Source organism: Canis lupus, chromosome 32, assembly GCF_048164855.1.
Source record: "Canis lupus baileyi chromosome 32, mCanLup2.hap1, whole genome shotgun sequence".
Classification (NCBI taxonomy): Eukaryota; Metazoa; Chordata; class Mammalia; order Carnivora; family Canidae; genus Canis; species Canis lupus.
Genome location: NC_132869.1, coordinates 22642939 through 22658816, shown reverse-complemented (window position 1 = coordinate 22658816; position 15878 = coordinate 22642939). Strand labels below are relative to the sequence as shown.

General features: G+C 36.0%; 1 protein-coding gene across 3 annotated transcripts in view; it reads left to right on the top strand.

Moving 5' to 3' along the window:
- Positions 1-15878, top strand: part of WDR72 (WD repeat domain 72) — a 221014-nt gene that overhangs the window by 77226 nt on the left and 127910 nt on the right. For all 3 annotated transcript variants that reach the window (XM_072808631.1, XM_072808628.1, XM_072808629.1), the window contains one exon: positions 4200-4402. In XM_072808631.1, the coding sequence (XP_072664732.1) occupies positions 4200-4402 (203 nt within the window). The remainder of the gene's footprint in view (positions 1-4199; positions 4403-15878) is intronic.

Below are 15878 nucleotides of genomic sequence, written 5' to 3'. Positions count from 1 at the left end.
GAGAACTTGACATGTTTCAGAGAGAGGATGTCATATAGCACAGCACACACGGTGTGCCAGAAACTTCTAGGTCTTTTAAAATATTTACTCAAAGTAATCCACATAGTAACCCTGTGAGATGAGAATTATTATTAACCCCATTGCATGGGTGAGGAAACAGAGGCACAGGAATATGACTTGTCCAGAGCCGTATAACTGGACAGGGTAAAACCAGGATTAATGTGCAGGGCAGCCTGGTTGTCAGGTCTTCTCTTAGCCACCATCCAGAGATGTCTGCAGGCTGTCATCCCTGACAGGTAGAGAGGACAGTGGTTAGATAGGGCTACAGAGAGGGATCATAGGAAGTTTTGGTTTAAAAAAAAAAAAAAAAAAAAGATTAGATATGCAATGTTGAATTGGTGATGAAAGCAGGATATACAGTGGGAATATTGCCAATATGTGCCTGGGGCTCTGCACAGAGCATCTTGCTACTCCTTATATTTCTGTGCACTGGCTTATTGAGGAATAAGCAATTTGGGATCAGTGAAAAGTGCTTCTAATGCTTACTGGTGTCATCTTTCCTTCACTCTGTTAGGACACTAACTGTTCCAGCTCTCTTTTCTCAGGATTGATTCCATTCTCAAAGGTACTATTATAAGTTTATGATTAGGACAAATTGTATTAAAACTCATATTAATGAAAAAGTAATAGAAAAAATTCAAGATATTTGCATAGAAAGCATTTTTATACAATATGATTTTTACTTGGGATAGAGTTTATGGTGTATTTCACATAACATCTACTTTGAGGGAGGAAATCATATTATCACATAAAATGATGTGTAATTCACATCTTTCCATATTGTGTTCAGATTGATTCAAATGAAGAGTTAAGTGTGAGTTAGCTTGTACTCTTGATGTAGCACAGAGCAAAAGAAAAAGAAAGATCTAGTTATCATTGAGTTGACTTTGGAAAGCAAAAATTCTCTTGAAATTGGATGTTGAATTAAGCAATTTTGTAAACCTTCAGTTTCTGATATTTCTTTAATATCAGGAAGCAGTGATTATTCTGTCTGCTGCCAAAGACAGTTTATTAGAGTTACAAAGGCACTCCTTGTTGGACCTCCTCCGGATCATGGCATCCCTCCTAGGCTACTGTTTTTGCTATAGACTTTTCTAACAATTTAAATATATCCCTGAAGTTATATGAATCCCATGATTTCAGGATATATTTAAAAAAGAACATCTTGCATCAGAAGTGTTTTATCATGGTATAATAATCTGTCTAAACAGGAGAGAGAAATGACACAATAATTTGAGCAGAGAAAATTTAATGTAAAGAATTGTGAACCATCACAAAGAATGTAATATGAGGAACTGGCTGATAAGAACTAAAGAAAACTCTAGAGAATTTAGGAATAGCAGATTTATGGAGCAGCCACTATACCTAGAGCTGAGATAGACTGCCCAAGGAAGATAGGCTGCCCAGGACAAAGATACTGACTTTATTGGAAAGGCCATGGCTGTGGTCACTGGATTTGTGGAGAAGTTGGTATGGTGTGGTGTGGTGTGGTGTGGTGTGGTGTGGTGTGGTGTGGTGGAACTTGCCAGAAATATGCTCCCTAGGGTGCTAGGGAAAGCCATTCACAGAGAGATGTCTCACTGGAAGTCCTCTGTCATGCAACCACACAGAGTGTGCCCAAGGCAGCCGCTACCTGCAGGGTGCTGCTGACTGCCATGCACTGTAGGAGCCTACTGCTGGGGAAGCCACCCATGCTGCTGCAACAGAGCACACCAGAACCAAGAAGAAAAGAAACTTTTCTTCTACTAGGCTTTTCCATCACCTCTTATCCAGAATGTTAAAGGTTAACATTTATGGATAAGGAAAAATATTTTAAAAGCACATATCCATTTTCACAGAGCAGGCAATGAAGGGTGAATTTGGAACTAAGTAACAATGAATTGATGACTAACATACCTGGGAATCGCTATCTCTCCATTCTCAGCGTTTGGGCTTTTAAAAGCTGTTGCCTTGAACTTGTAATAAAATCACTTCATTGTTTTGCAATTTACTTGTCTATGATAACTTTAAAAGAAATGGAGTCACTCTAATGATTCCTTATGTCACATTTGTGCTTCAACCAGTTCTTTGAAACAAAATAATTATTTTCACATATTTTACAGCTAATCATGATGGAAACTATTTTTTGCAAAACCAAGTGTCCAACATTCTGTTAGTTAAAATGGGAAGTTTTTAGTCTGGAGTGAAAATAGCTTCATGTTACTTTAAATATTATAGCAGATTAGTTTTCAGATATTTCTTACCTCCACACAACCATGAGATGTTACATAAGCTCAAGAGGGACAAAGACTGAGTCATTGTTGTTTAGCATAAATTGCCAGCATCTAGCACAGTGAATGAGTGACCCCATAGTAGATGCTAAGTTAATTATTTATCTATGAGAGAGATAGCTCAGAAAGTCAGTGAAGTTTGCTAAATGTCACAGTTACAAGTTCTGGGATGCAGTCATTTTCAGCAAGGAGTAATAACTATTATCTTTGGTTTGAGAAACTTTTGTTATTATCATCCTTGAGAAATGGGGTTTTCTTGTTGCTACCAGCTTTATTTGTTCAAGATATATTAATCTTGATGGGGGAATAAACCTAGAGAAAGAACATGCTTGTGAGTTTCTATGCTAAATGTGTTAAGTTATGAATGCAGAAATGTTATAATGAAAAAAAAAGTGTTGTTAAGCTACTAAAGACTAAACTTCCACCAAATATTTTAGCATAGTAGTTGTTGCTGATTAAGAATCCAGAGTACCAACTAATGGTAGTTTAGTTGCTGTAAAGGAATAATACAGAAGAGAAGAGGAAAAATGGGAAAAGACTGGATAATCTTAATCTTCTGCTTATCTAGACATAGTGGTATAGAATTCTTTTTATTTCCTTATTGTAATTCCTTTAAATTTATATTTTCTTAATACTATTAATAAGAGGGTCACTGGGAAGCTTAGTCAGTTAAGGATCCAACTCTTGGTTTTGGCTCTGGTCATGATCTCAGGGTCTTGAGACTGGGTTTCACACTCAGCTCAGAGTCTGCTTGAGTTTCTCTCCCTCCCCTGCTGCTCCTCCCCCTCCCCCCACTCATGTTCTTTCTCTCTCTCAAATAAATAAAATGTTTTAAAAAATACTATTAATAAGAATTACCTTTCTCCTTCTTAACCATTAGTACAACTACTTTCTCATTGGAAAATACAAGTACTTTCTCATTTCTCATAGGGAAGGGGTAATATGAGATGAAATCTATACTGTTTGTATGTCAAGTTAATTTTCAAAAAAAAAAATTTTTCCTTAGCATCTCTACTTAGTAGGATATAGGTTAGATATTTAATATAGTATGAATAATGTAAATGAACTCATTAGAGACAGTGATCAGCAGAATTCATATTTATTAAGATTTCAGTGAGAGTTTGGCATTGTATTTTAGAAAAGCACTAACTCCTTGTGAGTTGTTTTCTGATATCTTTACTCTATTTTGTACTTGTTCCTTATAAATTTGAATGGAACTTACCACCATCTTGAAAGTCTGAAACTGAAGGAATGGCAGAGAAGAGGGCAAAGGATTGTTTGTGGGATTTTCTTTTCTAATCACATAAATAAAAGTCAAAGGATATAATAGCCATCATAACAAAATTCTAGAGTGCTGTGCATTCCCAAAGCAGTGAGGATTCTTGGGTAAAGGAGGTAGCAATATAGAACATCTGTGTTCTTACTTGTCCTATCCACTTAAATTATGTACATATATTACCAAAAGAAACTTTTTTTTTTTTTTTAAAGCAAAGAGCACTGTGGTTCTCTGTTATTTGTGAGTTGAAACACTAGGGGACAGCACTAAAATATTCCATAGTTGGTTGTTATTGATCACTTGCATACTGTATAATAAGTAAGAGATTTTACTGTTAAAGACTATTGAATGCCCTGTTGATTTCAGTGGATAAAAAAGCACAAATAGGAAGATGGGGTTTTCAAGCCCATAATTTCAGCCTTTGTAAGATGATTTGAATAATATAGAGAAAGCTCTCAGGCTCCTTTTTCATCTATAAGAAGGCATGATCACTTAAAGAATTGTAATTTTTCTGATAAAAGTATTTTGTTCTTTTCATTCTTTTGGAGTAAATATTTTGCATAATTTTTAAAATTTTTAATCTTGTTTTCCAGGCACTTTGGAAAGACATGAAACAGGAGAAAGAGCAAGAATTATTCTCAATTGTTGTGATGATTCACAACTTCTAAAGCCTGAATCTATACTTCCAGCTGCCTCAGAGACACATAAGCACAAAACTGTAGAACAGAGATCCTCCAGCTCCTATCAGCTTGGGCCAATACCTTGCCCTGGTTTGCAAGTGGAGTCTTCATGTAAGGTAAGTTCAAACCAAGTTGCTGCTCACAGAGAACATGCCTCCATGGATATGTGGCAATTAAATGTCAGCACAGAAGCAAGAACTCAGAGGTGACTGCATCTACCAGACATATCTACCAAGTGATCTTGGGTGAATCAGGATAACTTTTTAAGTGGTTATTAGGTTTGGTATAGCATTCTTTTTGACAAGCTCTGGCTATCATAATTGAGTCAATCTTATATTAACTCTTGAGTTCTAGATGGTTTTCATTTGGGGGAGGGGCTATATTCTGTGGTCTGGATCCATTTTTGTTTTTCAGTTGAGTGTATGTGACCTCTTCTTTAAAATGCTTATTACAGATAAACCAAAAAGGTATCACAAAAACTGGGTCATTGTATTGACGAATTTTTTGATATACTCAGCATCTGTAGGATCACCAGCCCTTTAGGGTTCCAAGCCTTAATTAATAAATAATGATAGAGTTTGCATTTAGTTTTGTAAACCAAGTCAACCACCTTCACAGAGATTTGGATGAGCTTTCTTATTTTCAGTTTTAAAATGATATGGCAATTTAATCTGATTTCTTTAAGGGACTCTTCCATCTTTTTGTCATCTTATTTCTAAGTTACCCTCTCATCATGTTGTTGTAACTATGCCATTTATATGTATATATATCTAATGGAATATTTTCTATGTAAACCTATTTTCATAATATTATCTATGATATTTTAATGTCTGCATCATTCTCTATACTTTGCATATATTATTATTGATTAAATTATTTCCTATGGCTTGATGTAGAGATTGTTTTTTATGTTTCACTTTTATGAATAACATATCTATGAACCTCAAAGCTTTTTTTCATATTCAGTATTATTTAACAGGATATATTTCGAAAAGTGGGATTTCTAAATCAAAATTTTGCTGATTTATTAACATTTTCCATCATTTTAATAGTATTATGAAGACTAATACTAAGCCTTATTTAAAGTCCTTATTAAGGCTTTGTTTTTTATCTCATGTGCATGTAATGGTTCAAAGCAAAAGGATATGTCATCTTTTCTTTTAAAGATTTTATTTATTTATTTATTTATTTATTTATTTATTTATTTATTTATTTAAGAGAGAGGACAAATGAGGGCAAGAACAGAGGGGGAGGGAGAGGGATAAGTAGACTCTGCACTGAGCCCAGAGCCTGATGTCGGGCTTGATCCCAGGACCCTGAGATCATGACCTGAGCTGAAACCAAGAGTCTGATGCCCAACCAACTTAACCACACAGGTGCTGGATGTGTCATCCTTAAGAAAGCTTCATAAGCTGCTCAAGCTGTGCCTCAAAGCTGCAGGGTGGGGAAAAAGGGGGAGTTTGGCACCTGACTGGCTCAGTGGGTAGAGCATGTGACTCTTGACTCAGAGTCATGAGTTCAAGCCCCACATTGGGTATGGATTTTAAATAAGTTTAAAAAACAAAAAAAAGCTGTAGTTTGGGGGGTGGGGGCATCAGTGTGTGATCTTCAGCTTTTTGGGTTTAAATACTTGATTTATATTTTATCAGTAAAGCCAAGCTTTATCAATTTTTTGAGAACACACTAACCAAATACCCAATAAATGCATGTATCATAGAATGACAAGGCTCAAGTTTATGATGATAAATATAACTGAAACTTTGTTCATTGCTCAGCACGTTCTCACTATAGCCAAGCTATAGGTAGCAGCGGAGAAAAGGCAAGTGCCATTTTCACAGAGGACTCCTTGATGAGCGTTGAGTGGAGGGCAGAGGGTGCTCATTCGCTGAGCTCCAAGAGTCTGATGCAAGATACTGTTTCTTGGTCAAGGCTGACATACATTGAAAAATTCCTAAGTATTGAATCTTTTTTTTTTTTTAATTGCATTTAGGCCACACACTTTTGTTCATACTCTCCTCCTTTAAAAGAGGAAAATATGAGCAGCCCAGGTGGCTCAGCGGTTTAGCGCCAGGGCATGATCCCGGAGATCCGGGATCGAGTTCTGCATTGGGCTCCCTGCATGGAGCCTGCTTCTTCCTCTGCCTGTGTCTCTGCTTCTCTGTGTGTGTGTGTCTCTCATGAATAAATAAACAAAAATCTTTTAAAAAGTCTTAAGGGGATCCCTGGGTGGCTCAGCGGTTTAGCGCCTGCCTTTGGCCCAAGGCGCGATCCTGGAGTCCCGGGATCGAGTCCCACGTCGGGCTCCCGGTGCATGGAGCCTGTTTCTCCCTCCTCCTGTGTCTCTGCCTCTTTCTCTCTCTCTCTCTCTATGTCTATCATAAATAAATAAATAAATCTTTAAAAAAAAAAAGTCTTAAAAATAAAATAAAAAATAAAAGAGGAGAATATGAGAGAATAAAACCAGTCAGTAGGCTACAGCTTGTTGTTGTTTATTGTTTTTCTTTTCTCATCTAGTCAGATTGATTTTAGATTCCCAAAACTGCTTTTCATGTTTTTGAAATAAGTCCTATCTTATAAGGAAAATTATGTCAGTCTGATGAAACTTTAACATTCACAACCAAAGATGACAGTCATAAGATCTTGGTCTCCAAAGGTGGGGAATTGAGTTATAAGATCGAGAGAAATAAAGCTTGGTGAGTAAGCCCTAATGACTGCCCAGCACTCCCACCTGATGTGGCTTTGTTGCTGTCTATGCATAATGGAGTGTGAGTTTTCTAGTGGGAATTATATGCTAGAATAGTAGACAAAATCTTGGAGATGTGTCTTGACTCCTGCACGTCAGATGCCTAAGGTCTACAGGAGCAAATCTCATTCATCAAGTACCTATTTTACTAGCTTAATTCCCAGAAGGTAAACTGATTACTATTTCTTTCAGTTTCTTGGAGGACCTCAGAGCTACCCTTTAGGTAGTGGTAATAGTATATATAGATTTCATTTTCTTTATGTAATTTTGTTTCTTTCTTGACTCCAGAAAGCAATAAAATGCCAGGGTCTTGTTTTCCTACTCTTAGGCTTATTCCAGCTTTATTTCCTTGCTACTGCCCTTTGCCTCAGATGACTAACATTCACTCTCTTCAGAGTTGGCAAGTTTATTCAGATAAGACTATCACCTCCCTTGTTCTAGACACCATACTTCTATTATTATTGAGCTTACTGCTAATTAGAGGTATTTTTATTTGTGCTTCCCCTTTTATGGCTGCATATCTTCCTTTCATCTTCTTTGATTTAAGCTCTTGAGATTGTTTTATCTTAATCTTCATTTATTTACAAATTTAATACGCATGAAATTTCAAGAGAGCTTGAAATTCTCCATTGTCCTTATTGTTAATGTACTAAAATGCTTCATGAGTTTTCATAAGAAAAGAATAGTTTTAAAGAAGAAGATTTGAATCACACTCATTTTAGAGGTAGGAAAATGAGGGACAGTAACCCTGTGAAATGTAGAAATATATAATAAAGTTTCTTTGTGTTTCAGAACTTTTTTATGTGGATTTCAGTGGCATGCTGTGAAGTACTTTCAAATGGTAGAATGAATTGTTTAAAGAGAAGGAAAGCATGGTAGATCTGTGACATGGTGAGCTACTTGTGTTTCAAAATATTTGGAATTTATTTGAATGCAATATTCAAGTTTTCTTGCATTTGAAGAGTGAATATAGATTTGGGAAAAGGTTTTACAGAGAACAACAAATGTAATACAACACTTTCAAAATGGGTCCAATTTGAAATGCTAGAGTTGTTGAATTTGTGCAGCTAGACAAAGAAAAATCTTTGGAGTACAAGAGGGCCAGAGTCTTAAAGGATTTAAAGGAATACAATATCATATTAGTGATGGGGAACTGCTTTTCTCAGATTCTGCTGAGGATAAAACAAGATAGAAACTGTTTAAATTGCAGTGGGAGGAATTTAGCTTCAAAGTAGGAAATAAACAACCTTACTAAAATCATCTCTACATAGCAGAAATCTTTGTAGCTTCATATTTTAAGAAGAAAAGGCCTGCTTTGTCTGTTGGTTGGTTGAGTTGGTTTTAAACTTTTTGTTTGTTTGTTTGTTTGCATTTCTTGTCTGTAAATAAGTAATAAACAGGGTTATTTTAACTATCACAATTTAGATCCATTGCAGTGTGCTGGGAATGCCCTTTCTTTTAAAAAACTGATTTTCTATCAGATGCGGGGCTCCAACAGCTCCCCCTGGTTGATTGTTTAGTGCTGCACTGTTTAATATGGTAGCCACTGATCGAATATGGCTATTGAATGCTTGAAATTTTGCTAGCACCACATGTTAAAATGATCTTTTTTATAGAGAGAATTAAATAAAATGTTATTAAAATGAATTTTACCTGTTTCTTTTTATGTTTTTTTTTTAATATGGCTACTAGGCAGCTTATAAGTATTTATGTGGTTTACATTCTATTTGTATTGGACAGTGTTGAACTCAACCAGAGATAAGCAAACTATTTGGTAAAGAATCAAATGATGAACATTTAGGCTTTGAGGGCCAGATTTTCGCTGTTGTTAACTACTCATTTCTGCAATTTGAGCACAGTAGCTACCACAATTCTTAAGCAAACAAGTGTTGTGCTCCGATAAAACTTTATTTACAAACACAGGTAGTGGACCAGATTTGATGCTCACTGGCTATAGTTTGCCAATTTCTGATCTAAACAGTCCTCTCTAGACTTAGAAATTATGAGGGTACTATAGGATGATTGGCAAAACAGCCAACACCTCTCCTCCTTAGATATCTGAATTTCTAATGAAACTACTCATTCCAACTTCTTTTGCACTATGCGGAATACAATCCCAATGACCTCGTTGGGTCTGTTCCTTGATAGAAATCATGAAATGCATACATGTTTGCAAATCTGCCTTTTTAGAAAAACAAGTATGTACATGATAGCTCCCAATCCAAGCAAAAAATTTTAATGACATTTCCTTTAAATAATGTACCTATACATACATCTTTATCCAAACATATAAAATTGATTATAGATAAAGCATTCATTTACATTTATTTATACTCAAGTGAGCTTTATAGAAATATGTATTTTTTAACCTTTACTTGACCTTAAGTAATGTCTATTTGGTACCATTTGCTGAAAAATCTTATTAGAGCTTTATCCCGCTACCTCTCGTAAAACACAGATGGTGCACCAGTAGGCCACCAGTAAAAAATTGGACCCCACTACTAATTACTTTATCAAAATGAAATGTTAGTTCCTTGTATTTTATGACACTAAAAATAACCAGAATAGAATAAGAGTAGTTTCTTAATGATAATGCTTTAAAATGTCACCTGTAAATTTACATGTAGAAATATGAAATAATAATTCATGTGGCAACATTGCATGTTGTACATGAACTTAGTTTTTTTTACTGAATTATTTCTATTTTATTAACAAAATTTAATCGCTATAGTAAACAAATAAATAATATGCATTACAGAAGGATAAATCCTTAATAAAGAGTGGTAATTTTCACTTTTTTGATGAGTAGTTAATGTTTGGTATATTTTTTAAAATGTAATAAATAACATATAGCTTTTTTCCTAAGGTACAAAATATTTTCCATCAACTTTGTGTAGTTTTACAAGAAAATAAATTTGTGTTATTAGACATCCATGTGTGTCACTAAAATATAGGAATTTCTCTCTTTATACATTGGTTTAAGATTTTTGTTCTGAGTATTTTGATTTAGTGAATCTCAACTTAAAATTTGAGTTCCTAAATGACAACACTCATCCTAGTAAGATATAGAAGTATACAGTAGCAGGGAAATATACAAGCCAATTTGCTTTGTGAAACATGTGAAGTGATGCAAATTTTTGACTATAGAGTATAACCACTTTTATATCATATAATAGTTAAATAAAAAATCTCTGTAATACTTAATACCTTTCTTATGGCTCCTTTATGAGAAATGTCCCTTTCTCACTTTGTGGCATAAATGTAAACTTTGTGGTACAGTCACCTCAATGTTGAGAAAAAGTATGAAAAGCCTATCACAGCTTTCTTTCAAAACTAATGTAGGAGGTCTCAGAGTCACTGTGAAAAGTACAAAACACACGGTTAAAAGACTCCAGCTGTCCGTCTGCACACAGAAGCAACCATGAATTTCCTCACAGGACTTCAAAGCACTGCTTGCATCTAAACATTCGTTGGCCATGTAAATTAGAGGCACAAAAGGAGAATGCTCGTATTTCATGGTGCGTGGCTGGTTTAAGTCCTGCATTGTACTGCACGCGCCGGTGGGGAGTGCCAGGAACAGAAGGGCACTGTTCTGACTCGTGTGACAAATGTAGTTAACACCAGATCCATATTAATGTTGTCAAGTTCCCTTGATGTATTTAAACAGATTTTAATTATTTTCAGCGTCCCAAGGCCTGAAATATATAGCCTAATAGTTCTTCAAAGAAAGCTTACTTAATGTGTGAATGTAAAGCCTCTCATAAAAATGAAACTTTTATATTGGCCTTAGTCATTGACATAGGTTATTCATCAAGTCAGCAATTTGTGTGGCAAAGTGCCATTTGAATAGTGTATTGTTAGGATACTTATGGTCCACTTGACAAGGGCTCTTGCTGTAAATAGTGCAATTTGACTCCAGCTGTTAAAGAGTGGCTTTGACAGCAGCCAAATAGAATGGAGATGCCTTACTGCACCGGCGAAAAATCAATATTGGGTTCTTGTTCATGGTAACCTGTTCTTTTCTCTTCTGTAGATTTATAAACGACTATCAAGGGTTTATAAGTGGAAGTTTAAATATTATTTTAAATGCAATTCACTTCGAGTTTTAAATTAAGACTTGTGATAAATGGTACAAGTGCAGAGTTTTAGGATATTATTTCTACCCCCTGGTTCATGTTTAGTCACAATTACAGTTCAGCTGAATTTGGATTCTCTAGCTTCAATGGGAGAGAAGTAGTGTAAAACATGGTCTCAAAATTGTGTGCCTATTGTATATTGCCAGCGCAATTATTTCTTCTTTTTGATTTTCTTATCAATGTATCTGTGTCCCTCCCACCCTCTCTGCGTGTATACCTTTCTGTGGAGATGGCGGGGTTCTTTGTGACTGTGCCCATAGCAACACCCACAGATGTTGACAGCCAGTAATGTCCCCAGCATTGTCAAAGATTTCCCTAAAGCAGAGTCCGGCTGGGTTTGAAGAGTTTTCTAGCAGTTTTCAGCAATACAAGGTTGCTATGATACCTGGCTGGTGGTAAAAGATGCCGAATCTGTTAATTTCAATAACTACATGCAGGGGCTCTTTTGCTTTGGGTTTCTGTACTGTTGCTAGCTGTTACATTTAAGATTACAGAAGAGGAAGTGAAATTATAAACTCAAGATGAGAAAAAAAATGTTTTAAGGGTTTACTTTGAATCCTAATATTGAATAAAAGAAAAATTTTCTAGGTATAAAAACCATTTAGCTGACGGTTGATTTCCTAGGATTGCAGGTATTATTTATCTAAATTACTTCTGGTTTTGTCTATGATCTTTTTTTTATTGTTGTTTACCTGAGATGTCATAAGTCTTCATTGAAGGTGTGTGCTGAGCAGGATTTGAAAGAGCTGTCATTTTTAACATGAAAAATGCTGGTATGACAATTATTTTCTCAAATGCCTTTTTCAGTGAAGCCTGTTAAAATAGCCATCTTCCTATTACTGACCAACTCTGCATTTATTGAATTTGTGGCTGAGATAGCAACTGAAAATTCATAAAGCTGATAATATAATTGTATACAAAGACCTTTAAAGCTGATTCAAGGTCAGCGTTATTGTTTTTATAATTGCTGATAGGCAGTCGTGATTTCTAGGAGAAAGGGTTTGTTCTGCACTGGTTTTAGCTGGTTCCAAAAAAGGCTATCTCTTTTGTTAATTCTAAAGTAAACCCTTTCAGTGAATAAATGTTTATACCATTTCTTTAGTGTTAGATTTCACATAGATTTAGCTCAGTTCTTCTCTGTCCCCTCCCTCAAGTCTTCATTGTAAGAAACACAGAAATCTAAAATCATAACCCTTTTTTAATTAAATAGTCTGATTATCATCATCCGTTCACTTGCAGGGTGGATATTCTAGCATAGAAAAATGAGTAAAAGTTAAACATATCAAGCATTTTAATTTCTTAGCTTAACCTAGGGACACTGTGACATAGTTTTTAAACTATTATGCTACTAATTTAAAGCATGGCTTTAAATTATCTACATTTACATTAATAATTTTATAGAGATATTGCAGAAACTATGAATTCTGTAATCTTATCCATATCATATATACCACTGCCCTAGACTATTTGGGGACTTTTCCTCCCTCATTTCTTCTTTCCTTTCTTACTTTCTTCTTAGTTGTAAATTGCTTTTGCTTTTTAAAAACCTGTGATTTTCCAACTTTGTCAAGATTCTGCTTCTTGTAAGACCCAAGTCTTCAACCTACTGAAAGAAGTCCATATCTGTGGGGATACAAATTCATGTCAGTGGATTTGGATGTTCTGTTGTTAAACAGTTTGCCAGTTCTGATGACAAAGCAATGGTAAATATTATCTTTTTGCAGAAACTAGGAGTTTCCTCAGTGACCAAGATATCATCTTGTATCAGGAGTATCTCGTGTTTATCTCCTATTGTTTATGACTACCACAGTGGATGATATTTTCTGGTGTAAAAAATGGTATTTTTAGAAATTCAGATGTTGCGTTAACTAAAAGGGTTAGTGGCTTGTAACAGGAAAGAAAAGAAGGAGAATAAAATCTTTCTTCTTGAAAGCTGGTAATATCACTTATTGACTAAGAGTACCATCTGGACCCATTTAAAGGAATCCCAACAGGAGCACTACTTCTGTACCAATGACTTATGTTGAAACTGGTCCTAAGAGAGCTGCAAATGCAAAAATGTAACAGGAAGCAATTCTCAGAAAAGAAAGCATTTATTCTCATGGAATGTTTCCCCTATGTTGGTAAAAACAAAATGTATTAAGACCTTAGCTTTATTCATTGGAACTAAAAGAGCATGAACTTATTGAAGTATATATCCAGCTAATATCCCCATCCATTTTTCTGAATTGCATTTTAACAGTGACATCCTGAAGGCACGACCGGTTCTCTGCATCCCCAAATGGCATTCATGACATTAGACACAAATAATGACATAAATGGCATTATTTGCAATTCTCTATATACAATGAACCTCATATAAGTCTGTTAACAGCTGTTTTGATCTTAAATTGAAATAACCTACATAGACTTTGGATCCAAGTATGATCATTCTGCCAGATATATAAAAAACGGTCATAAGAAACTGCTGTGAGCAGCCGGGACTTCTTAGGCACATATTTAATTCCGGGCAAAGTCACATAGGAATGAAAATTTTTGATTTGGGGGATTTTTTTTTTTTTTTGGTCTTCATGTGTTGTACCAGACCTGATGGTTTTAGAGAGCCAATTTGAAAGCTCACAAAATACAGAATCATGCTCACCTTTATCACTTTCTTCCTGCTTGTAGGAGAGGTCTCTGGTCACTACACAAAAGTTGGTCCTCTCCATTTACTCTCTGGGAGCATATGTTTTGTTTTCCCTTTTGCTCCTTGAAGTAGAATATTAATCTGGATGCTTAAAGAGGAGTGATGGAGGAGCTCTGGAAACCTCTGTTTCCACTCTCAGAACGGTGGCGTGTTAAAACTGGAAGTGATCAAGTTACCTGTTTCCCCTCTCCTTTCTCCACCAGGGGGATTTTAGAGGCTCATCTTGATTGAATCACACAGTAAATCAGGTTTAGGTACAGGACTGGGCTTGTTGGTTCCTGTCTCTGCTCTCTCAGTCCCCATGTAGCTGAATGTGCTGACCAATGGAGCCTGCAGCCAGGCTCTGACCTGCCCAATTCCGCTCATTCCTGGGCTCCTGGGTTGTCCTGTCTTCCCTCCTCCACCCCACTTCTTTCAATTAACATTCATTGCTAACTAAGCAGGGGATCTAGTGGACTAAAAGTCAGTTTGGGATTGTTCCTGTAGTCCCAGAATTCCAGAATTCCCTTTGCTGTGATTAAGTTGATAGGATTTAACTTTTGCTTAGATCTCTGCTTTTTCTTTTCTGGTTACCCTGCTTGTATACCTCTTCCTTCCAGGAACCTCAGTTTCAGCTCTCATGGATGACCACTCTGGCTTCTTCCGCCTGAACCTTTCAAAAACTATGGCATTGTCATTTTTTTATTGTTATGTAATAAATTACTAGGATCGTAGAGGCTTAGAGCCATGCACATATCTTATATCACAGCTTCTCATGTACCAAGAATCTGGCATGGCCTGGTTGGATTCTCTATGTGGAGTCTCCCATGGCTGGAATCTAGGTGTAGCCTGGGGGGCTGCTGTGTCATCTGAAGCTGAGGGACCTCCTCCAAGCTTATTCAGATTATTGGCAGAATTCATTTCCTTTTGGTTGTAGGACTGGGGTCTCTATTTTCTTGCTGGCTGTCAACCAGGACCACACGTACCTTGCCAGATAGCACCCTCAATCTTGAATCCAGCACAGAAAAATTGTTTTGTATCAAGTCCCCCTATATTTTGAATCTCTGACTTCTCCCTTTGCAAACAGCTATTAAAAACTCTCTGCTTTCAAAATATCTTTGAATAAGAATAAGTCAAATGAGTCAGATAATCTCCCTATATTAAAGTCAACCGATCTGGGTTACCTTGGTGGCTCAGTCAAGTAAGTGTTTACCTTTGGCTCAGGTCATGATGCCAGGATACTGAGATCAAGCCCCACCCACATCAGGCTTCCTACTCAGTGGGGAGTCTGCTTCTCCCTCTCCTTCTGCCCTTCCTCCTGTTCAAGTGCTCTCTTTCTCAAATAAATAAGTAAAATCTTTAAAAATAATAAAATAAGGTCAACTGATTTGAAACCTTAATTATATCGGCATAATCCCTTCATGATAGTACCCAGATTTGTGTTTGGCTGAATAACTGGAAGAAGGTATATTTCACAAGGAACTGAGAATCTTGGGGTCATTCTTACAATTCTGCCTACAGATGGGAAGTTTTCTGACTCAAGGTGACTACTGTTTTAGGACTATTACCTTCTTCTGGTTTGGAAACATTTAACTCTGCCCAAGTGCACTGATTAACTGTCCTAGTACTAATAATCATTTCTGAAATTTGAATCAAGACTCTTGGGACCTCTTCATCCTGTCTATTCCTTTGGGGGATTGGTCTGTGCTATAGGAGATCTGTCTCTTTTGTCTCTTAAACTGAACCGTTTTTCCAAAACCATACCATGACATCAACTGTGATTATACAGCAGAGTGTAGAAAGTATAATGTGGGTACTGTCTCTTCCTACATGGTTATCATGAGGCATAACCACGAAAAGAAATTGACACTGGGTATGGCTCTCCAATCTAAATCTGGAACTTTCAAAAAATTCTAGAACTTTATCATATGATTAGCAGTCTAAAATCTTTAATTACCAAGGACCTATCTTTTCTTCAACTTTGTCATTTATAATTAAAGTCAGGTTTATAGATAACAAATTATTTGTCTTTAAGGTCTCTTAAGTGT